The sequence below is a fragment of the Pristis pectinata genome, chromosome 34 (genome assembly GCF_009764475.1).
Source record: "Pristis pectinata isolate sPriPec2 chromosome 34, sPriPec2.1.pri, whole genome shotgun sequence".
NCBI classification, from domain to species: domain Eukaryota; kingdom Metazoa; phylum Chordata; class Chondrichthyes; order Rhinopristiformes; family Pristidae; genus Pristis; species Pristis pectinata.
The window spans coordinates 6693175-6718298 of NC_067438.1; the positions used below are offsets into that span (position 1 = coordinate 6693175).

Consider the following 25124-nt stretch of genomic DNA (forward strand, 5'->3'; position numbering starts at 1 on the left):
ACAGTTATTCCGTTGAAATGTTACAGTTTTAACTTGGATAATTTATGTTTAATATGTTTTTCTTGTAAAAGCTGCGTGTCTGATGCTATATGCCTGAGATGTTGCTGCAAGTAAGCTTTTCATTGCAATTCTGCACATGTGCTTGTGCATGTGACAATAAACTTGACTTTGACTTTGAATTATATTTTAAACCACACTTGCCTGCTCAGGTGGATATTAAGACCCCCAAGACAGCACTCCTGACCTTTGGTTATTTGGGTTCCTAACATCATCCCAGAATATTTCAACCTCTAATTTTCTGATGCCCCCTTATCCTAGATCCCTCCCACCAAAGAATATTTTTTGTACCCACCCAAATATTTTTCCCATCCCGTTGAACACCTCAACTAGATGTTAATCTTCTTTGTTTGAGTGAATTTATACCCAATCAGGAGGCATGGGTTCCAGGGAAACCTGGCTGTGTGGATTCAGAATTGGCTCACCCATAGAAGACAGAGGGTGGTGGTAGATGGAGTGTATTCTGTCTGGAGGTCAGTGACCAGTGGTGTTCCGCAGGGATCTGTTCTGTGACCCCTGCTGTTGTGATTTTTATAAATGACTTGGATGAGGATGTGGAAGGGTGGGTTAGTAAGTTTGCAGATGACACGAAGGTTGGTGGTGTTGTGGATAGTGTAGAAGGTTGCTGTAGGTTACAACAGGACATTGATAGGATGCAGACCTGGGCTGAGAAGTGGCAGATGGAGTTCAACCCAGATAGGTGTGAAGTGATACATTTTGGAAGATTGAATTTGAAGGCAGAATACAAGGTTAATGGCAGGACTCTTAGTAGTGTGGAGGAACAGGGGGATCTTGGGGTGTACGTGCATAGATCCCTCAAGGTTGATAGGGTTGTTAACAAGGTGTGTGTGCCTTCATTGATCGGGGTATTGAGTTCAAGAGCCGTGAGGTAATGTTGCAGCTCTATGAAACTGTTTAGACCACACTTGGAGTATTGTGTTCAGTTCTGGTCGCCTCATTATAGGAAGGATGTGGAAGCTTTAGAGAGGGTGCAGAGCAGATTTACCAGGATGCTGCCTGGATTGGGGAGCATGTCCTATGAGGATAGGTTGAGCAAGCTAGGGCTTTTCTCTTTGGAGAGGAGGAGGATGAGAGGTGACTTGATAGAGGTGTACAAGATGATAAGGGGCATAGATCGAGTGGACAGTCAGAGACTTTTTCCCAGGGTGAAAATGGCTAACACGAGGGGACATAATTTTAAGGTGATTGGAGGAAGGTATAAGGGGGATGTCAGAGGCAAGTTTTTTATAGAGAGAGTGGTGGGTGCGTGGAACGCACTGCCGGCAGAGGTGGTGGGGGCAGATACATTAGGGACATTTAAGAAACCCTTAGATAGACACATGAATGATAGAAAAATATGGGGCTATATGGGAGGGAAGGGTTAGATAGATCTTAGAGCAGGATAAAATGTCGGCACAACACTGTGGGCCGAAGGGCCTGTACTGTACTGTACTGAACTGAACTGTAATGTTCTATGTTCTAATCTCGTAATTTCCCCAAAACACCTTTCAATACGTGCTTATACCATTCAACGGTGTTGGATAGTGTAAGCAGAGCGGAACGTTTTATCTGGGATAAGAAGCCAACCCGGAGCATTAAGGCGTGCCGGTCCGTGTTTGGGGTGAGGCCGCGTTAGGGCAGTGCGCAGCCGCAGTTGGGCGCCTCCCCCCGGGGCGCTAGTGCGCTTGCGCCGCCGCTCGCTCCACGTGAGGGCCGGCAGGGGGGGAACATCCGGGTCCCGGACCGGTGGCGGCTGCTGCGGGAGGCGAGGGCGATGCCCCGGGCCAGAGGCAAGGCGGCGGCGGGCGGCGAGGAGTGGGTGGATGGCGACGAGCCGCCTGCACCCGCTCCCGAAGGTGAGGTGCTGCCGGGGCGTGGGGCGTGCCTTGCGGGAGGGCGGCTCGCTGGGTTAGTGGCCGGCCTGGGAGAGGGCCTGGGTTGGTCTGGTGGGGGGGCTGGGGGGGGGGGTGGTGGTGGTGGTGGTGGTGATGGGAGGGGCTGGGGGGTGGTGGTGGTGGTGGTGGGAGGGGCTGGGGGGTGGTGGTGGTGGTGGTGGGAGGGGCTGGGGGGGGTGGTGGTGGTGGGAGGGGCTGGGGGGGGTGGTGGGAGGGGCTGGGGTGGTGGTGGTGGTGGGAGGGGCTGGAGGGGTGGGGGTGGTGGTGGGAGGGGCTGGGGGGTGGTGGTGGTGGGAGGGGCTGGAGGGGTGGGGGTGGTGGTGGGAGGGGCTGGAGGGGTGGGGGTGGTGGTGGGAGGGGCTGGGGGGTGGTGGTGGTGGGAGGGGCTGGAGGGGTGGGGGTGGTGGTGGGAGGGGCTGGGGGTGGTGGTGGTGGGAGGGGCTGGAGGGGTGGGGGTGGTGGTGGGAGGGGCTGGGGTGGTGGTGGGAGGGGCTGGAGGGGTGGGGGTGGTGGGAGGGGCTGGGGGGTGGTGGGGGTGGTGGTGGGAGGGGCTGGGGGTGGGGGTGGTGGTGGGAGGGGCTGGGGTGTTGGGGGAGGGGGTGGTGGTGGGGGGGCACGGGCGTTGAGGGGGGGTGTGGGGGGAGGCTGGGGGGGTGGTTTGTGGTAGGCCTGGGGAATATTGGGTGGAACTGGGGTCTGAGAGAGAGGTGTGGAGCCTGGGGAAGGAAAAGTAAAGGTTGAGGAATTGGGGGGGGGGGTTCTACGCTGGGGTGCCAATGTAGAGTTACCTGGTCTGCAGGTCAGTTAAGATGAAGATGGGCACGGTCTGGTGCAGGGTTAAAGGGTGTGCAGTGAGAGTGGCTTTTTTTGGGGGGGGGGGTTGCTGATGCAGAATGCAGGGTACAAAGGAGGTGTGCCTTGCCCTTGCTGGGTGAGAGTATCCTGGTCTGTGTTTGTGGGGAGCTGGGCTGATCTGTAGGAGGGACTGGTGATCAACCACTTCCTCACTTTCCCTGCTCTCACTCCAAGTAGTAATCTGCGTTTATACTGTAATTTAAGAATGTGTTGGAAGTTGCTTAGTCATAACTCAATCAATCAGCAATCAAAGATGAGCTGAAGATGGGAACTTAAGACATTCTTCTAGTGAAATGTTACTGTGACATCACACTTACTAGTTCATGCAAAATGAGTGGGAGTCTGAAGCTATCACTGCTCCTTCACCCCTGCCCCCCCCCCCCCCACCCAAAACGGCTTGGTTTGTTGGATTGTTTGAGACTTGTATCAATTGATAGTTGGGTTAATGTTGTCTTGGGTGCCAATCAGCTCCATGATTGAATGATGAAGTAGTCTTGAGGTTGTATGTCCTCTTTTGTCAGCTATGGTTCAGTGACTAGTGCTCTCATTTGCTTCCCCAAGTTTCAGGTTCAGAGTATGCTCCAGAGACTTGAACACTTCAGTGCTGGAGTGCTTCACTGTTGAAAATCTTTTGAAAGATATTTTAACAATGCTTTGCTTGCACTCTCTGGATGTTGTAAATGATCCTATGGTATTATTTCAAGGGACAGTAGAGGATATGAAGGATATTATAGGGTAGGTGACTTCACTTCTAAGTTCTTTAGTCTAGATTGTAGAGTAAAAACCAAAAATAAGCTGGAAGCACTCAGGAGGTCGGGCAGCAGCTGCAATGAAATGGTTAACACTTCAGGTTGAAGGCCCTTTCCCAAGACTGGGAAAGAGGGAAAACACGTTAGTTTTAAGTTGCAGAGAAAGTTGGTTGAGGGATGACTAGGACTTGGCAAATATCTCTGATTGGGTGAGGTCAGGTTGCCATTGCTGAGGATAAGCTATAGATGAAGTCATTTTTTTTTTGATAGGCTAATGATGTTTAGAGAGACGGAACATAACCACTATAAAATGAGGGCAGTTTGAGAGATTACAAAGAAAGGAATGCAGAAACTGGAATACAGAGCTGTATCAAATACCCACTGAAAAAAAACTGACCTATATTACAACTGGATGACCTACAGCAGAAAGGGCTTGTTCTGATGGAAGTGGAGAAAGTGAGTTACCTGAGGATGTCAGATTCAATATTGAGTCTGAAATGAAGTGCTTTTCAAGCTTACATTGGGCCTCGTTAAAACATTGTAGGCGGCCACTCAGACAAGTTGGAATGGGATGGAGTATTAAAGTGGTAGGGAACAGGAAACTCAGATGTCCTGCAGACTGAATTCAGGTGCTCTGCAAAGCAGTCACCTAGTTTCCTTTTTCTGGCAGCTGTGACTACAGTCACTTGATGATAAGGGGCAGATATTTGGATGAAATGAGTAAACCAGTGGCCTTCAGATTAAAAGAGCCTGCATTTTTACTGTTTGTGTTCCCAAGCCCGTTATGGCCAGTGGATTACCTTTGAGTATGAGTGTTTGAAAATGTAAAGCACATGGTAGGATTCCACAGTAGGAATAAGATAATCAGTGGGAAATTGGCATTAATGTTGGTTGAGAGATAATTGACCTGGATAATAAAATGATAGACCACCGTCTTGTGTGGAGTGATTGTAGACATTCGGGTTTTCTCCTTGAAGCAGAGGTGGTTCCTGTAAGATTTGTTGAAGATAGCCAACGTAATAAGAGTTTAATGAGAAAATATTTCCGGTGGCAGTAGGGTTGTTAACAGGTTTAAGGATGTGAGCAGAAGAACCAGAAGCAGTATCAAGGCTAATTTTAATACACTGTCAGAAATGGTAGCAACTTTTAGGAGGGATTTCGATGAATATTTGAATTGGAAATGTTTGCATTACAATGGGGGGGGGAAGCAGGGTAATATGGTTTCTTGCATCTACCAAATACAATGGGCCAAGTGGCTCCTGCACTGCACAATATCAATTCTGATGATTGTTGCATTGTTGAGCAGGAAGTGTGGCCCCTCTTGAATTAAACCATTTGAAAGCTGACAGTGGAATTTGCTGACTAGGGGAGATAAACAGAAAGTGCAGAGAGAGATGGTTCTGCCCTGATGCCGAGTTTCAGTTAGTAAAAATTCTGAAAGTAAGACTAAGATGATCCTCATTGTGGAAAAGCGTAGCAAAATCATTCTTTATGGGAAACCAAGAGGGTTGTTTTCATTGAAACTTGTACTGTGTTCGGGCAAGTGCTGTAAAGCAGCTTTTTCACACTTGACTTTGTCTCACTAAACACTGACTTGATCAGCTTTCTGAATGATTGGAAAGTATACATGCAAAAACTCCAAACGTCCAGTTCTGGCTGTGAAAGGGTATTACTGTCACATCCCTGAGTTATGCCATCTTGAAATTGGATATTAGGCAGTGTGAATCAACTGCCACAACATCAAGGCTGCGCTTTGAATGTTTGTGGAGCTACAGGATTCAAAGATACCAACTGCAGATGTGAATTTGTAGAATTTAATGGTAATGCAGTCATATCAATTGGAACCATATTGCATGTTAATACTGAAGTTCAAGTTGGAGCTTAAACTCTTTCGACATTATAGAGGTTTATAAGATCATGAGGGGCATCAGGGCCTTTCCCAGGGTAGGGGAGTCTAAAACTAGAGGACATAGGTTTAAGTGAGAGGGGTAATATTTAAAAGGGAGCAAAGGGGGGAAAGTTTTTCAGAGGGTGACAGGTTTATGGAACAAGCTGCCACAGGAATTGGTGGAGGCAGGTACAATTACAATGTTTAAGACATTTAGACAGGTACATGGATAGGAAAGGTTTGAAGGGTTATGGGCCAAATGCAGGGAAATGTAACTTGCTCAAGTAGACAACTTTGCTGGCATGATGAGTTGAGCCAAAGGGCCTATTTCTGTGCTGTACATCTCCACGACTGTGACATGGTTGAGAATGCTTCCAGCTGAATTATGTTGTCACCACCTTGCATTACTATTTTTTGAAATAAAGTTATTTCTCACTGTTTTCCTCCCAGTCCTGAAAAAAGGAAAAAAAGACAAGAAGGCCAAGAAGTCGGTATGTACATACCTTGTTGTCTGAATTACTTCTCACAGGCTGCAGTATGGTTTGCAGAATTATTTGTCTGTGGGCAGGGCGAATCGTAGGAGGCATTGGAATAACTGGTCCAGCCACACTTCTGGCAGTGTCACTGCTGCACTATGGGCTCTGTCTCCTTCCCAAACCATCCCCATTGCAAGCCTGGTTATCAACACGATCTTCGATTTGGAGTGTATTTGCAACTTTTGTTACTTGTACACCTGAGGCTGCTTTGTGGACTGGATTGGCTATTCAGCATATGCCTGCAAGTTTGTATGCACGAGTGTAGGAATGCATATGGGTGTAGGGGAGGTTCTTTAATGGTAGTTTGTCATTAGGTCTGTATTTTCTACACAGAATCAAGATGGGATATCAGCATTGGGGAGGAGACAATGGATTTTAATTCATCCAGTACCTGATCTAAATTTTCATTATTCCTATCTGTATTAAACTATTCAGTAACCTGTTAAGTGGGATGCTTCCCCATAGTTCAGTGCCTATTGGAGGCTGCACTGATAGGATGTTCTAGACCTGTGATGTCCTTCTGTCATCATGTCTTGAACACTTTGAGCAAGAGTGACAGAACTGGATGGAAGCAGCTGCCAAGATCTACACAATAGACATAGCCACTGAGGGACTGCATTACCGACAGTAGCAGTGGCCTTGGCTGAGCGGAGTTTCTGGGGCCAGTGATGTGAAGGAGCAGCTGTTGGCTCTCTTGTTTCATCGGCTGGTGTTCATGTCATGTGTTTGGCTTGCTTATTCTCCTTCCACCTGTTATGATGACCAAGGCCACTAAAGGTATGAAAATATGTTGTAATCTTTCCTTCATATTGAAGCTATGATTTACACCATTTTGGCCTGGGGCTTCCCTGACCCACAGAGCTTCTGTGAGAACATGTGCATCATTCTAATGGTATTGTTTTATTTGCATGATTTTTCTTTTCTCTAGTTCTTTGAAGAGCTGGCGGCAGATGATAAGCAAGTGAAAACAGAAGAGCCCGTCATCATAGAGCAGCAGGTAAAATGAAAAAATATTGTCACAAATGTGTGATTAAACTTAGCTGGAGGAGTGCAGTAGAGGAATAGAATTGGGATACACCTGCCTACTGGCAAGCAAATCTTTCAAGAGTCTGTTAAGGTCTTCCAATAGAGAATTGGATAGGGGCTCAAGGGAAAGTAATTTTCAGGGTTGTGGGGAAAGAATGGGACTGACTGTTGGAATCTCAGTAGCAGTGTGGAATGTGGAGAGGTTGACTTGAATGCAGAGAATAAATCAAGCAAGTCCAGTAGGGTGGGCAGATGAGAAGCAGGTTAGGGAGCATGGGGTATGTGGTGGGGGGTTGGTGCTGGTAAGCTCAACTGCATTTACTTTAATGCAAAGTGTCTCGCGGATGAGTCAGATGACCTTGGAGCCTGGATCTGCACATGGACTTTAGACGTTATTGCAGTCACGGAAATGTGGTTGACTGAAGGGTAGGATTGGCAGCCAAATGTTCCGGGGCACAGACATTTCAGATGTGACAGAAGGGGGACACACAAGAGGATTGGGAGTTGCACTTCTGATTGGGGAGACACATCACATCAGTGTGTAGAGAGGATATTCTGGAAGGATTGGCCAGTGAAGCCATATGGGTAGAATGTAGGAATAGGGCAGTTGCCGCGCAAGTTGATTGGGTGGTTAAGATGTATTATATGCTGGCCTTCATTAGTCGGGGGATTGAGTTCAAGAGCTGCGAGGTAATGTTGCAGCTCTATAAAACTCTGGTTAGACCACACTTGGAGTATTGTGTTCATTTCTGGTCACCTCTATAGGAAGGATATGGAAGCTTTAGAAAGAATGCAGAAGAGATTTACCAGGATGCTGCCAGGATTAGAAAACTTGTCTTATGAGGAAGTGTTGAGCGAGCTAGGGTTTTTCTCTTTGGAGTGATGCAGGATGAGAGGTGACTTGATAGAGGTGTATAAGATTGAGGGGCATTGATAGAGTGGACAGTCAGCACCTTTATCCCAGGGTGGCAATGGCCAATACCAGAGGATATCAGTTTAAGGTCAGAGGAGGAAAGTTTAGGAGAGGTGTCAGAAGTAGGTATTTTTGTTTAGAGTGGTGGGTGCCTGGAATGCATTGGTGGGGGTGGTGGTAGAGGCTGATACAATAGGGACGTTTAAAAGACTCTTAGGTGTACAGATGTAAGAAAACTGGAGGGTTATGGGCTGTGCAGTAGGGAAGGGTTAAATTGATCGGGGAGTAGGTGTTTATATAGGTCGGCACAACATGGTGGGCCGAAGGGCCTGTACTGTACTGTGCTATACAGTTCTGAGGAGGCAATCACTTTGCTGGGCTTATAGTAGAGACCTCCCAATGGTCATCAGGAATTACAGGAACAGATACATAAGTAGATAGCAGGAAGGTGTTTAAAATAATAGGGTTATTGTGGTGGAGGATTTTAACTTTCCCAATATTGACTGGGATTGTCTTAATGCAAGGGGTTTAGGTGGAATTTAAATGAGTCTAAGATAATTTTTTAAGACAATAGATAATTTTATCAGAGAAGGGACTGTACCTGACCTTATCTTTGGAAATGAAACCAGACAGGTGATGGAAGTGTCGATTGGGGAACACTGGGACTGCGCGGTGGCGCAGCTAGCAGAGCTGCTGCCTCACAGTGCCAGAGACTCGGGTTCAGTCCTGACCTCAGGTGCTGTCCGTGTGGAGTTTGCACGTTCTCCCTATGACCGCGTGGGTTTCTCCTGGGTGCTCTGGTTCCCTCCCAAATCCCAATAGTGAGTGGGTTGGTAGGTTAAATGGCCAGTTTAAATTGCTCTGACGTGGAGGCAAGTGGTAGAATCTGGGCAAATTGATGGGAATGTGGAACCAATGTAAGATTAGTGTAAATGGGTGGTTGATGGTCTGCATGGACTCAGTGGGCTGAAGGGCCTGTTTCTGTGCTGTACCTCTATCTGTCTTTGGAAACAGTGACTGTGTAAGTTTCAAAGTAATTATGGAAGAGGATAAGGCTGATCCTCAAGTTGAGATCCTAAATTGGGGCAAGGCTGATTGCAATAGTGCAAGAGAGGACCTGGTGAAAGTCGATTGGGAGCAGATGTTTGTGAGTAAAGCAACATCAGGCAAGTGGGAGTCTTTTAAAAGAGTAAGCAACAGTTCAGGGCTGGCATGTTCCTGTAGAGGTGAAATGCAAAGGTTAGGGAACTTCGGAGGACAAAAGTTATTGAAGGTTTATTGAGGAAAATAAAGGAAATGTATGGCAAGTATCGGCAACTTCAGTCAAGTGAGTCCTTTTAGGAATATAAAAGATGTAGAAGAGTATCCTAGAAAGAAATGAGGGTAAAAAGGGGGCATGAAATATCCTTGGCAGGTAAGATGAAGGCAAATCCCAAGTCTTTCTCTTAAGTATGTTGGGAGCAAGAGGGTAGCTAGAAAAAGAGTAGGTCTCCTTGGGTCCTAAATGAGTACTTCTCATCAGTATTCACCAAGAAGGACATAGAGAATATTGAGTTCGGGGGGAATATATTAATTATCTAAAATATGTTAGTATTAGGAAGGTGGAGGCGTTAGATATCTTGGAATGCATAAGAGTGGCTAAATCCCCAAGGCTGGATGAATGTGGGAAACGGGAGAGATAGCTGGGGCCCTGAGAAACAGGACTGCAGATGCTGGAATCTAGATGAAAAACGCTATGATGCTGGAGGAACTCAGCAGGCCAGGCAGCACCCGTGGAGAGATTTTTACAAGGTACCAGAAAACTAGAGGACAGCTAATGTTGTTCCTTTGTTCAATAAGGGCAACAGGGATAAGCAAGGTAACTGCAGGCCAGTGAGCCTTGCATCGGAGGTAGGGAAATTATTGGGAACTATTGGAATTGTGGGGGTTTGGAAGGGCAAGGACTGATTAGGGATGGTCAGCGTGGCTTTGTGGGGGGGGGGGGGGGGGGGTGGAGGCGAGTCCTGTCTCTCTAGTTTGATAGTTTTTAGAGGAGGTAACGAAGGAGAATGATAAAGGTAGCAGATGTTGTCCATATGGACTTCAGTAAAGGCATTTAACAAGGTGCTGCACGGTTGGCTGATCTGGAAGGACAAGGCACGTGAGATCCAAGGCAAGTTGGCTAAGTGGATCCAAAATTGGCTTGGTGATAGGAGGTGCTGTGGAAGGGTGTTTATCTGTGATTGTGACTGGTGGTTTACTGCAGGGATCGATGCTGGGACCTCTGGTAACACGGGTTGATTGGGTGATGCAGAAAGCATACAGCACACTTGCCTTCATAGAGCATAGAATATTAGGGTTGGGGTGACGTTGCAACTTTACAAAGCACAGGTTAGAGCCACACTTGGAGTATCGTTTGCAGTTTTGGTCGCCACACTAAAGGAAGGGCGGAAAGAGTGACAGGAGACTCACTGGGATGTTGCCTAGATCGGAGCACTTTAGTTATGGGGAGGGATTGGAGAGGCTGATGGATGATCTGATAGAGGTGGATAAATTGATGAGAGGTGTAGATGATCAGAATTTTTTCCCGTGGTAGGGGTATCAAACACGAGGGCATAGGTTTAAGATGAGAGGGAGAAGTTTTAAAGGGGATCTAAGGTATGATTTTATTTTTACAGAGTGGTTAATATCTGGACCTCCTGTCAGAGGTGGTGGTGGAATCGGATACAATTAATACATTTGAGGTAGCTAGACAGTTAAATAGGCAAAGCAGAGAAGGATATGATAAGGATGGAGGCAAATGGGATTAGCATGGATGGGCAAAAATGTCAGCAGGTGCACAGGAGGTCTAATTTCTGTGTTGTACAACTCTTGACTCTCAGACAGGATTTCTGTGCTTTGGAGCTGATATTGATTTGATGGGCTGAATGGCAATGCCCTGTGCAGTGGCAATTCTTTGTAAGGTGCAAGATCAGCACTCAAGTAATTCACCATGTGAAATGCTTTAAGATGTTCCAGCAAAGGTGGTACTATCACTGTCAGTGGGCCTATCATTAAGTCAGTTTTGCTTTCAGGAAAGTCATTTGCTCAGCAAAATAGATTCAATGTTTATACCAAATGCAACAAGTCAGGACCGAAGCCACAGCAAAGTCTCCTGATAAAAGCAGGGTTATTTTGTCAATGAGTGAAGGATAGCTATATAATAGAAACTATGCCTGAAATCATGCTTGGTCTCTGAGCGATGTATTTTGAGGTACGATTAGCCTGGAACTTCTCCATTCCGATGGAAGTAGTGATGTCCCAATGTGCTACACGTGTAACTGCAAGTAATTCTGTCTCGCATTGCTTTCTCTAATGATTTCTGCTCTTTTTTTTGTTTCCTTTGAACAGCAACAAAAGAAAAAGCGTGACAAAAAGAAAGAACGGAGCAAGAAGAAAAAGGATGAAGATGATGACAGTGCAGTGACTGAGAAACTGAATAAGCTCTCGGTGCAGGCCAGTGATAATGAGGAGGAGGAAGAAGGTGAGACGGGGGGTTGTGAGAGATTTCTGTTACCCTCAGAAGCTTTCAGAGCTTCTGAGGGCAACAGCCTTCTGTTGCCTCAGAAATTGAAGTACACATTATTGCAGTAGTTGATCATTGCCTTCTGAACTTCCATTCTGTCCGGTGAGAGTTTTGCATTGTGTAAAACTGGGTTACGGTTTCATCTCTGAAGTGTGAATGGGGCATAGAATCAGAGCAATACAGCAAGGAAGCAGGCCCTTTGGCTCAACTCGACCATGGTGCCCACCAGGCTAGTCCCATTTACTCGTGTATAGCCCGTATCCCTCTAAACCCCTCTTATTCATATACTTACTCAAATGTCTTTGAATGAATATCAAAGTTTATTATGTGGTCTTAAAGTGCAGCGATTGCCCTAAATCTTTTCTATATGTTTCTTATTTCTGCCCTAAATGTTTACCGTGCTTTTTCTTTTGGGGAGCATTATGTGAATTGAGTCAGAAGGTTATGAGTTTAAAAGTTACTGCGTGACCAAGGTGGTTCTTTGCAGTACTTGGGGATGGGGTTACATAATGAACTTGATTGTCTTTTGGTTGAATTGTTAAATCAAAGGTATCTTTTCTGTTTAAGTGAGATCTTTTGCTCCTTTATTTATTAAGAGCTGGTTCTGCAAGTCTCAGGCCTGAATGTGATCTACAAGGTTACCGGCAAATTGGAACCACTAAATCGATGTTTATTGCCCTCGCCAAAACTTCTGGGAGCAGTGCTCTAACTTGGCACTGTTCATCTGCAACAGACAGTCCTCAGTAATAATCAGTAACTTCTGTAGGAAATTGAAATATGAAGCTATGGGTAAAATTCTTATTTGCATGCAAGATACTCTACCCCACCTCTTATGTGTCTTTCTCTCTCTTTCACAGTGATAAAACCAAAACGAGGATGCAAAAAGATGGTAAGTAATACGCAAACTGGCATTGTTACTATTCTATTCTTTAAAACGATGTTTCTAGTTGTAACTTAAAAAATTTAGGGGTGGGTGGGAGGAATCGTATATAAGGTTGTTATGCCAAATTTCATTTTGAATTGGTGATTCTGAGTTGCTAAGTTAGAAGTGTTTTATAATGGTGAGAAGATTACCTGAAGTGGAGCTGTATTGACCCTTCAGGTCAAGCTGTAAATAGTGATAACTTTCATCGTGAGGTTGTAGACTTCTGGGTCAGAAGCAACCTTCATAAAATAACTTGTCGTCTGTTTAATCAGTTATCAGATTTATCAGACTTGTAGCAAAGACAAGAAATTAAACCTTACAAGTTGGTTCCCTGCTTATGTAATATTTTATATCACTCCTACCTGCCATGTTTTCTGTCCGAATTATCTGCCTGTGTAAAACTTGATATCACCCTTGCCCACCACATTTTCTGTCAGAACTCTCATGGAATTAATTTTGCTTTTGGATTTTCCACCTCTATCTTCACAGTGTATTATATAAATTTATTCTTGGGCTCAGCAGGTGCAGTAGGGTTTTGACCACTGTTTTTCTCTCTTTTTCATTTTTATCTTCAACGTTACGTACATGAGATGATCCACAAGTGTTGTCATAAGTCAGGGGTACGCTTGCCCTGAGAATTTTGCCTTCTGATTGTAATAGACTTGTTTGTAACATGAGCTACCCTGGCACAGGAGAATTTCATTGGCTGCTGTGTGCTTGGGGTGTCTTGAAGTTGATATGACTGGCATTGTATAGATGGAAGTCTTCCTTTTCATTCTTTGACAGTAGAGCACAGCAGTGAAGGATATCCAGCAAGGGACTATACATAAAGGTTTTTAATTGTCACAGAAACGTCAATCCAAATTCTATAGTCTCTTTCATCCATTGCAACCTGCAACACACACCTTTGGTTCCTATCCCTCCAATGTAATTTGGAACCGATGATTCTGCTTGCTTTAGCTTGAGCTGTTTAAAAACCTTTGTGTTCTTAACACGTGAGCAATGTATTCTTGTTAGTTGAGAGACTGGAAATTGATTGTGTATATGCTGTTTTATTCTTGCTGGACCCATCTGGTTTTTAATCTTTTTTTCTTGTTTTATTTGAAGGGTGGCAATGCCTTTGCAGCTCTTAGTCTTGAACAGAGTGACGACGATGAAGACGAGGATGAAGGAGAGACGCAGCTCACCAAGAAAGACAAAAATCAGAAAAATAAGGTTGGTGTTAAATTTACAGGGCATTGGTAAGACAACATTTGGAGTACTGTGTACAGTATTGCTCTGCTTATTTAAAGAAGCAAGTCAATGCATTAGAAGCATTTTGGAAAAGCTATACTAAGCAAATACCTAGCTGGTCGCCATATGAGGAAAAATTAGATTGGGTTTGAATCCACGAGTTTAAGTGAGTGGAAGGAACCATGACTGAAACACAAGATCCTGAGCTTGACGGTGGATGTGGAATGGATGTTTATTGTGGGAGAATCTAGAATTGGGGGTGAATAAGGGGCCATTAAGACGGGCGAGGCAAATTACTTTCTTCCTCAAAGGGTGGTGGAAGCACTTTGAATATTTTTAAGGCAGATGTGCTTGGATACTTGAAAAGCAAAATGGTGTAAGTCATCAGGGGTGGGTGGGAATGCAGAGTTGTGGTGAGTCAGGTCAGCCACGGGTGGACCAGGCTGGAGGGGCCGAGTGGTCTACTCCTAATTTGTGTGATTACCTAAATTCAAGAGAAGGAGTTCTGGAGATGAAGATCTGGGTTTGGCATCACTGAATGGCATTGCGACCTCTTCACCGAAGATCCATATCTCATATCAGCTTGCGTAATCCATGCAATACCTTTTGTGCTTGTAGTTTAGCCTTGCATTGTGGAAGGCAGACAGCTCCGGGACCCCTCAACAGCTTAAATATGGGAATCCAAAAAAAAACTGCAGATGCTGGAATTCTGGGCAAAAATATGCCACTAGATGGTGCTAACTACCAATTGTTATGCCAGTAGAAATCGGCCACGAGCATAAGACAGCGTCAGGCACAAGTAGCATATTTTGCTACCATTTTCCTGTCATGCTAGGCAGTTCCAGCTTTACATTTGTCAAGATCGGTCGGCCGTGGGAATTAACCTTCTCAAAAGGCCGATGTTAATACCAAATAAGAATCGTGAGAAGCTGCAGATGCTGGAAATCTGAAATAAAAGCAGAAATTGCTGGAAATGCTCCAGAGGAGATGCAGCATCTGGAAAGAGAAACAAGAGTTGATGTTTCAAATCGAGGACCCTTTGTCAGAGATTGTTGCTGCACATCATGGTGAGGGATCCTAATCTCATTCATTTGGGACTTAAGTATCACACAGCTACGTCATTTACAACCTCCATTCATATGGAAACAAAAAAATCCTGCAGATGCTGGAAATCTGGAACAAAAACGAGAAGTATTGGAAAAACACAGGTCGGGCAGCATCTGTGGGAAGAGTAAGAGTCAAAATTTTGGGTCTGCAGCCTTTTGTTGGAACTGTTCTTTGTCAAAGTAGTTCTGATGGAAGTTGCAGAACTCTTAACGTCGACCTTATTTTTCTCTCCACAGATGTTGTCTGACCTGAGATTGGAGGGGCTGAGTGATCCCTTGCCCTTAATTTGTATGCATAAGCAGTCCCAGAGTTATGACAGGGTTCTGATCTTGAGAACTGTTTGTAGCCCAAATTTTTTTGAGTTAGAAATGGTGTGTGGGAGAGGATCACAGAAACAGCAGTGATGGGAGAGCGAGCAGGCACGGGAAGAGCAGCCTCCAGCCAGCCTCACTGTGTCAGTGAGTGAGCCTGCTCAGCGTCCCCAGTTCCACCCAGCCCCCGATTGTTGCAGCTTCGGGGGGATGTCGGGGCTGATGAGAGAAGGTACACGGAAATGTCCCGTTCCCACCCAGCAGAAGATTCCTACAGCCTGGCAGCAGCTGGCAAATCCATCCCCATCCATTCCGCCTGTATCCCAAACGTTTGTTTGTATGTATGGGGTGTCCATGAGTCAGCTGTTTGTAACCCAGTTGAAATTCTGAAACAAAAACAGAAATATTGATAGTATGCAAGTTCAGTCATCTATAAAGAAATTAATTTCTCAGATTGATATTGTTTTCAGTTATGTAGCTTTTCTTAACTGAAAGCAGTTTAAGAGTGGGGCAGAAGAAAGACGCTTGCTACAATCAGGTGATCAACTCCTCCAACACCTTGATAAAGAATTGCTCCACCCAGTGTGACCTTGGTGTACCCAGAGTTGTTCACTGACCTGTTATGAATTGGGTTATCTTAGGGCATCGAGACGAGTGTAGGTCTCCTAAGGGGAGAGAACATTAGCCAGGGTTGTTGCCCTGATCCATTTAGCTCTGCTAGAAAATTCATGCAAGTGAATGTTGAAGGAGGAGAGGATCAAGCTTTATTGTACATTTTGAACATCCTTGTGTAATGTCCCAATGGAGAAGTGGGGCAAGGAGGATGGATTTAACTGGGGGAGGATACTGGTTGTTATGGATTGCAAATATCTTCAGCTCCACTTAGTTTCACAATAATTTTCTTGTCCTACAGCCCATGCCTGAGGAAGATGACCAGAAGCAAAGTATTAAAGGCAAGAAAAATGAACGAGGAAAAGCAAAAGAGCAAAAGGTACCAGCCTCGTGCATGTCATGTGGTGTGCTTCTCTTACAATTTGTCTTCTTTTGCTAGCAAGATCAGCATTTATTGTCCATCCCCAATGACTGAGAATCAGAAAGGGCAAAGGAACACCTGGGTAGTCGCAGCTATCCAAATCTGGAGAGGAGTAAAGCGACAAAAGCTGGCCATTATCTGAAGGCTCGTTGTCTTTTCCTTAGGAATCAGGGATAAAGTCTGTGGCTAAACAAACGACTGGGCCAAGATGAGATTTATTTACAATTGCTAGTCAACGTCTATTTAAAAACAAAACAGCTTAACAATTAGCATCTGAGCCATCTTTACCATGTCTTTGAAAAGGTTAGATACTGTATCTTTCCCCCAATCTGTTGTTTAGATCATTAAGGTCCCATTGTTCACACCTGGGTTGCGCTGTTATATGTTGAGACATCAGTTAATACAGGCACATTCCTGACCAGAAGACGATTGCACCATTAACCATTAGTATGGAGAGCCACCGAGTTCAAGAGAATACAGAAGTTGCCTGATGAATCTTATCATTTCCTGATGAATCATATACATTCAGTTAATATTGCAGCTGGTTTTCAAATTCTGCAATGATGGAAAGGTTTGATCAGTGGTTCTTGTATATGTCAATGGAGGGTGCCTGGCGATATTGAAATGTGCCCTGGTGTTCCAATACCTAATTTCAAAAGCTAACGTGAATTGTATCTGGGGGCCAGTCTTACGATTGCAGGAAATAGTTTCTGTTGGTATACAAATTACAATAATTTTTTTCTACAGATAGAAATCTACAAATTGCTTTGGGTGGATGAGATCACATTAAACATTCAAAATTTTTACCCCAGAGTATCTGGGAAATCCAAGGATTGGTAAATTATCTCCAAAATTTGATGACTAATGTTTTGACTGTGAAATAACTAAAGTTCACTTCTAATATGACCAACAAGGCTCCAGCCAAACAAATTGCATCTCGATGCTTTCTGCTCTAGGTACCATCAGAAGACGAGGACAAAGATAAATCAAGCAAGAAGAGCAAAAAAACTGAGAAAGCAAAACAAAAGGTAGGCGGGCAAAGTCGACTGGGAAAGCATAATGTTTAACTCTGAGGAAAGGCCCCCACATATTCTGATATTGCAGAAGACTGGCTGTGAGCAATTCATCCCCATAACCCTATTTCATCACTTGATTAGATCATGGCTGCTCTATACCTAAGCTTCCTTTACCTATCTTTGCTCCATATTCCTCAAACTTTGAAATCTAGAAGAGCAGAATTACAATTGACCTGGCATCTGCATTGCTTTCGGGGAGAACTTTCCATATTTCCTCATTTGAAAATATGATCTTCAAGATTATATCTCCCTGTTCTGGATTCCCCTTCTAACAGGAAGAGTTTATCTTTCCTTTCAATACCTTTTTGCATTTTCAATACATGTTATTACAGCATCCTTAACTTTTTTGAGGCAAAAGAAATTGATGCAGCTCATCTTTTAAAAAATTTAAGCAGTATCATTCTGGGCAATCTATGCTCTTCCCATTCCAAGGCCAGTATATTTTTTTCCTGAGGTTTGGGCATGTATCTTAATTTTGGTTTTTTTTGGATCTATAAATTGTTCTAGCCTTGACTTTGCAGCACTGTTCATGGGTCTGAACCTGTTGTATGTGTTCTATTTTCACTCCGTGTTACTTTCACTGTAGCAGTAGAAGTGTTATGATTAATGTTGAGGCTGCATTTGTATGGGTTCTAAAGTTGAGTTATTGTGTACATGGAGCCACATGTAATTCTGATATGAAATTCAGTAAGAACCCTGGAGGAAGGAAGCCTCTGTCTAGGTTGCTGCCCCTTTAAACCAGAAGGCCGGTTTGGACATAAAACAGTACAGCACAGAACCAGGCCCTTTGGCCCATGGTGTCTGTGCCAACCACGATGCCAATCCAAACTAATCGCATCTGCCTGAATATGGTCCATATTTCTCCATTCCTTGCCTGTTCATGTGCCTGTCTAAATGCCTCTTAAACATTGCTTTCGTTTCTCCTTCCACCCACTTCGCTTGACAGTGCGCTCCAGACACCTGCCACCATCTGTATACAAATAAAAACTTGCCTCAGAAGTCTCCCTTAAACCTTCTCCCTCTTATTTTAAAGCTATGCCTTCTGGCATTTGATGTTTCCACCCTGGGAGAAAGACTCTGTCTACCCTATCTTTACCTCTCATAATTATTTACACTTCAGTTAGATCTCCCCTAGGCCTCTGATGCTTCAGAAAGAACAATCCAAGTTTGTCCAACCTCTCCTTGTAGCTAATACTCTCCAATCCAGGCAACATCCTGGTGAACCTCTTCTGCATCCTCCACATCCTTCCTGTAACGCAGCAACCAAAACTGGGCACAATGTTCCAAGTAGAGCTATACAGCCCTGAAACAGGCCTTTCAGCCCAACTGGTCTGTGCCGACCAAGATGCCCCATCCAAGCTAGTCCCATTTGCCAGCTTTTGGCCCATAAGCTTTTAACCCTTTCCAATCCATGCACCTATCCAACTGCCTTTTAAAAGTTGTTGTTGTACTTGCCTCAACCACTTCCTCTGGCAGCTGATTCCACATAGATCTCACCCTTTGTGTGTGTGTGGATATAATATATAAAGAGTTGCCTCTCAAGTTCCTCTTAAATCTTCCCCTCACCTGTGGTGTAACTAAAGTTTTATGACACTCTTAAAATCTCATCTTTTGTAGGAACTCTGGTCACATTCACTAAAGACCCAGATCTGTGAAGATTTAAATTATAACTGGAATTTTGAGTGAAATTAGATTGTGTATGTTGTGCTAAGAGCTGAAATTTTGCAGCCCTGTTTAAAACAAACTGAATGAACTTATTGTGCTTTATATTACCTCTGTATTTCCCACAATGTGCATGTCCCAGTTAACTAAGAGTCAGAAGTTCAGTTCAGACGGCATAAACAGTTATGTAGAGAGGCATTTTCAGAAGCCTGTTACCTCAGCCTTTCATAACACTTCAGTGGACAGTGAAACACAGGAAACTTTTCGAAGAGTGCCACATGGGATTGAGGAAATACAGGGTGTGTCTATAAACATTGGTTCTTTCTGAATGCAAATTTAACTATAACTATTCCCTGTGATTTTTGTCATAGGCACTCTCTGACGATGATGAAGATGAGGATGACAAGTCAACTAAAAAGGGAAAACACTCTAAAACCAAAGGAAAGCAAAAGGTAGAAAATTCAGATACCGTGTGGCTGATGTAAATTAGAGTTTGCGTGGGCCAGTATTTGCCATTTAGACTAAGCCTTGAGGCTAATGGAAGGGCTAAGATGGATGTTGCTATCTTACTTCCCTTGTCTTTCGCCTATCATCAACAGTGAAGGAGCAGAAGAATAGTTCTCAAAACTCTAGGTACAGGGGCCTTTGGGAGAGGAGATTTCTGTTACTTGAGCTTTTAATTTATTTGTTCTTAAAAATAAATGTAAGAATAGAATTTATGCAGTTTAGTCGGTTTGACGAAGGTGCTCCTGTAAGATTTCCAGGTAGTAAGTTCCAGGATTCTGACCCAGCAGTGCTGAAATAACACATAGGTCTACAGGTTAGGGTGTTATGTGATATGGTGATAATGTTCACATCCTGAAGTCCCTCCAGTTGGTGGAAATTGAGTTTGGAAAGTTTTGCTAAAAGAGTCTTGATGTATTTTAGGATCCTTGTGGACTTCTTTTTACCAATAGGCTTCCTACTCTGCTGCTTGGTTCCACCCTCCCACATTGACCTGGATGAAATAAATGCAATAAACGAATGAAAGACCCATCCATGTTCACTCTCTGTGATGGCAGTCATGATCAATCCAGTACTAACTTCTTGAAAGCTTAGTTGATGGGTTGAAGTAGAATGAGCAAGGTTCAGTTTTGGTCTCTGACAAAAGCTGAGAAGGCAAGATGTAGTCTGGCTAGATTTTCATTCTCTTACTGAGCCCAAGGAGATCCAGTGAAGAAAAGATTGACCTGATAACCTGGCGAGCTGGCCAGTTTGAGTTCCCCTTGAATTGTGGGTGTGATGTATGATATGAATTGCAGCCAAATAGTCTGGTTATATTGCAGCTGATGCATGGCTGATGCTTTGTTACTTGATCAGTGTAACACTGCATCCTGCTGCTACTCATCTGCAGGGTGGCAGTGCCATTGCTACGAAGCAGATTGACGGAGAAGGAGGAATGAATAAAGAAGAATCAAAGCCACAGGGAGGGAAAGGAAAGGTACATTGAATGACGTGAGCTTGAAGTGAAAACACAGTTTCATAACGTAACCTACTGTGCTTAGTAATTCAAGACTAAACTACTCCCAACTAACTTTGACAGCCTCACCTAGTCTAGTTTGATGACCTTTGCACCTGGTGATGCCATGACCCACACTAGTGATGAGGAACACCCATACCTTGCATGTGCATTTCTTCCAAGTGCCAGAGCTGGTGAACCATCGGTAAATAAGGTGCATGAAAGTAAAAAGTCACTTGTTTTGCGCATTAACACGACTGAACAAAGCAGGATAACTAACTTCTGTTAATTCTCTGTAGCAAAATGTGGTGGTACCTGCCCTTGCTAACAGGCAACCTTTGCATTTGCTGAGTTATCTTGTTATTCGTTCCTTGTTTAGAACGTCCTGATCCTGTTCATCTCCGTGACAGATTTGAACTTGCTTCAAAGTCCCCTTTCTCCCCATCTGTGCAGGAGCAAGAAATTAACAGCTGAATCTCTGATGTGTTGTTTCCCATCATGGATCAGTAAGACTAACAATTAAAGTGACTGATCTTTCCTTGGTGGAGGACCCTAGTAGTTTATTGGCAACTTCCAAAATACATATGGTCATCCCAAGTAGTCTGTGGGGTTGGGGAAAGTCTAGATGTACTTTCATTGATGCGATGGTGGGAACTGTTCCTTGTTTGGGGAGGATTGACAAGGTGAATGCTGAGAGAATGCTTTCTGTTAGTGGAGCTCTCTATAACTAGGGGCGTAGCTTCAGAATAAGTTGTTGTCCATTTAGGACTGAGATGAGGAATTTCTTCTCTCAGGGTTGTGAGTCATTGGAATTCTCTGCTCTAGAGAGCTGTGGAGAAGTCGTCACGGAAAATATTTGAGGCATTTTGCACTACAAAGGTGTGAGGAGCAAGCAGGAAAAATGGGGTTGAGACCAAGATAGGATTGAGCTAGGTAGGAAGTATGATATCTAGAGGCACAAGAGACTGCTGGTGCCGGAAATCTGGAGCATCAAACAATCTCTTGGAGGAACTCAGCAGGTTGAGCAGCATCTGCGAGGAGGAATTGCTGATTCTTCTGGTCGAAGCCTGCATCAGTTCTGATGCAAGGTTTCGACTTGGAATGTCAATCACTCCTCCCCCCCACCCCACCAAAATAACCTTATCTACTTTGACAGGAAGAATAGTTTTGTTTTAACGTAGTTGTGAAATGTATAAACGAGGGAAATGCTGTATCAGATTTTATTGCATGTGAGTTGAATTGTGAGAGTATGGAAGTCTAACTACAATTATAGAAGACTACTTGGGACCACACCTGAGACATGAGATGTGCTGGAGGAACTCAGCAGGTCAGGCAGCATCTATGAAGGGAAATAGACAGTTGATATTTTGGGTTGAGACCCTTCATCAGGACTGGATAAAGGGTCTTGATCCGAAATGTCGACTATTTGTTTCTCTTCATAGATGCTGCCTGACTGGAAGAGTTCCTCCAGCGTTTTCTGTGTGTTGGGACCACACCTGGAGTATGGTGAACAATTTGACCTTGTTCAGGAAATGAAAAGTACCTTGGTGATGTTGGGGAGGGGTAGGATTTGGGGAAGGATCATACTGCAAAGGTTGCCTTAGTTGCTTTTTGGGTAAAGTCTTGCTCATAATAAGAGAGTGAGTAAAATGGAGATAGAAGGAAGGCAGGTAATCTCATTATATGTTATTGGACTCAAGTAGACATTTCCCTGGTCTGAGAGAGACTGAGATCATCATTATCCTTCGTGCCCATATCTTCATCTGAGAAGGAACAACTTCAAACAATCTCATGACACTACTCCAGAGGCCAGTAAATGCTAGCGTTAAGTATATGCAAGCTTAAAGTCCATAGATTCTTGTGCAGTAAGCTTAACAAGGAAAAAGGGAATAGGGTATGCCTGGAATTGGTTTGGAAGTTCATCTTGGTGAATGGCTGAACATAGCTTTGAGGGGCTGTTTCACTCATTAATTTCTGATGGTCTTTCAACCGTTGTGTTCAGTACACTGGGTAAAACAAAAAGGAAGCAAGTGTGCAAATCTCAAGTGAATTCAGAAAAAATTGTGACTGCTTGTGCTCGTATGGTTGGTTGAGTTTGTATACAGAAAATTGTTAGGGGACAGTAACCCAGTACCGACATTTTAATGAAAGGAATTGCTTAAGAACTAAAGAATTAATGGTAAGTGATTTATGCCATCAAATTTGAAAGGAAAGATCAGTTCCTTGGGGGTTATTGGCCCTACACATATACATGTGTGCTTGTGTTTAGAAAGTGAACATCAGGCAATCTTCCTTGTGGCAAGTTTGCATGGTTGACCATAATAAAAGCTAAATTAATTTGTGCTTTCCAACAGCCTGCAAATTCCTTTGGTGCCTTGGATATGGAGGATGATGAAGAGGAGCTGGAAGAGGATGAAGAGGAGGGTCATAAAGGCAAAGCAAAAGTTAAGGTTAGAACATTGAGCTTTGATGCAAGACTAAAGACGGTGCAGTTTTTTGTTCATTCACAGAACCTAGTCATTGCTGGCAGCACCAGCATTTATTGTCCATTTCTAATTGTCCCTGATTTAAGGAAACAGAATAAAGGCCAACCATATTGGTGGGGTGGGAGTCACATATAGGCCAGACCAGGTAAAGGTCGCTGATTTCCTTTCCTGAAGGTCATTAGTGAACCAGATGGTGTCTTTAGCAGCAATCCAACAGTTTCATGGTTGACAGGAAACCACTGTGATGCTGGAGGAACTCAGCAGGCCAGGCAGCCTCTGTGGAGAAAAGCAGGTGGTCAACGTTTCGGGTCAGGACTCTTCTTCAGGACTGAAGATAGGAAAAGGGGAAGCCCAATATATAGGAGGGAAAAGCAGAGCAGTAATAGGTGGACAAAAGAGGGGAGGCGGGGTGGGCACAGGGTGGTGATAGGTAGATGCAGGTAAGAGTGATAGGAGGAGGGGAGAGCAGACCCACCGGGGGATGGGTCAAAGGGAAGGACAGAGAGAAAGGAGGCTAGGAAAGGGAAGAAGAGAAGCGTGGGGGAGGGGGGGGGATGTGGGGGCAGATTGCCTGAAGTGGGAGAATTCAGAGACCAGGTTTTTAAATTCTTGTTTAATTTAGCTGCTTAAATTTGGATGCCCCATGGTGGGACTCGAGCTCGCGTCCCTGGGCCAGTGGTCCAGAGCTCTGGCTCCTAGTCCAGTAGTTTAGCCACTGTGCTACTGTACCTACCTGGGACTGAGTTATTTTCCCCTACAATGATGTAAGAAAATAAAGGGATTCAGTAATCCAGCTGCTGATGTTATTTTGGCAGAGTGTTGACAAACACTTGAACGTGGTTCCTATTAACCATTATTTTCTGGTTTGGTTTTGTCTCTGCATGCATTGGATGATCTCATTCTTCCTGCTCTGTGCAGATAACTGAGAACTCAACTCCCAAGTGCCCTGAACATGCTGGTGTGGAGGTGTGGGGAGAGCTCTGACCCTTTATCTAGCCATTCAAGCTACTGAACTTGGCTCGGCACTTTAAAAGAGGGAAATTGTACATTTGAGATCACACGAACCAATTTTCCAGGGACTGGGAATTTGTTTTAAACAGAGTGATTGGCATGGAAAGGATATGCCACCACCTGCATTTGGAGCTGATTAGAATGGACGTTGATCCCTACCTGTGAGAGTAGTTTTGGTATAAAACGTACTCGTCCACTGGATGAGAGAGGCTGATCTTTCTGTGCTCCCTAATATTGCAGAATGAAGATGATGAGGAAGACGTGGAGGAGGATGAAAAGGGAGCAAAGGAAAAGGTGGCAGATGACAAATATGCTAATTTAAGCAAGAAAGAAAAAAAGAAATTGAAGAAACAGGTAAAAGCTACAAGTTGTTTTATCAAAATGCTAATTATTTTTGTTTTGCAGTCCTAAGCAAAATTTGCAATCCATTTAAGGGTAAAGGAGTGATGACATTCAGTAATGTAATTAACCCTTTGTCTTCAGGAAGTTGCATGTCTACTAGCTACCAAGAGTGTGATTTCTTTGCCATTTTACGTGATGCCAGTGTGGTTCAGTGGTGGCCACTTCAGGCAGGGGGGCAATTTTGGTTTCATGGGATCATTTTCCTGCCTAAAGTTGGTTCTTTCATAAACTCCTGAGCTCCTGACACTGAATTCTTCAGGATGGGATCTGGAGGAAAAACAAACAAATTAAAACTGACATACAAAATGACTACTCAAGTTTGACTGTGACTTTGCGGGGGTGCTGCGGGTGAATCTGGTTGTGCACCCATGATGCATTCCTGCCCATCCTGGATCTTGTGTTCATACGAAGGCAAGAGGGATCTGCTTCTGCAGCAGTGTTGAATGTTGTAAGTACCAGGCTGGAGCAAGGGTTGTTTTTCCCCATTGATACTTTGCAGTCTTTACCCTGGGGTTGTGAAAGTCAACCCGTGCTCTGTAATAAATCAGACAACAGCAGAACGAAAGAACTTACAATTAATGCTTTATTAGTTTAATGCTAGCAGGAGTGGAGGTACATGGAGGAGCGAGCAAACAGTCAGTTCTGCTCTTCCCTGCACATGGCCCGACTCCAGGAATACAGGGTGCTAACAAACTTAAATACATTGTTCTCCGGTGGGTGTCCACCAACCCATATTTGGGTATGCTTGACCGGCTCACGCTACCATTGGTCAAGCAGAGGCTGCTATGTGCAGCCAGACAGGTTAACACATCTTTCACAGTTAGTCAAAAACAACCCTCCTTGTGGCCTTGAACTCAGCTTGGCTGATAAGGAGTGCTGAGCTTCACGAGCAGCTGGCTCAAGCTGTTTACCAGTAG

The 25124-nt window shown here is 44.2% G+C and overlaps 1 protein-coding gene across 2 annotated transcripts in view; it reads left to right on the forward strand.

Moving 5' to 3' along the window:
- Window positions 1-1744: 1744 nt before the first annotated feature.
- The window catches only part of abcf1 (ATP-binding cassette, sub-family F (GCN20), member 1), a 58274-nt gene continuing 34894 nt past the window's right edge, over window positions 1745-25124 (forward strand). Inside the window, exons 1-12 of one of the 2 annotated variants that reach the window (XM_052043572.1) lie at window positions 1745-1913; window positions 5895-5935; window positions 6909-6977; window positions 11289-11421; window positions 12321-12352; window positions 13496-13603; window positions 15953-16030; window positions 17029-17100; window positions 19182-19262; window positions 20204-20290; window positions 22663-22758; window positions 24046-24159. In XM_052043572.1, coding sequence (XP_051899532.1) covers window positions 1832-1913; window positions 5895-5935; window positions 6909-6977; window positions 11289-11421; window positions 12321-12352; window positions 13496-13603; window positions 15953-16030; window positions 17029-17100; window positions 19182-19262; window positions 20204-20290; window positions 22663-22758; window positions 24046-24159 — 993 coding nt within the window. In that variant the 5' untranslated portion in view covers window positions 1745-1831. The remainder of the gene's footprint in view (window positions 1914-5894; window positions 5936-6908; window positions 6978-11288; window positions 11422-12320; window positions 12353-13495; window positions 13604-15952; window positions 16031-17028; window positions 17101-19181; window positions 19263-20203; window positions 20291-22662; window positions 22759-24045; window positions 24160-25124) is intronic. The other variant, XM_052043573.1, reaches the window with a different exon arrangement.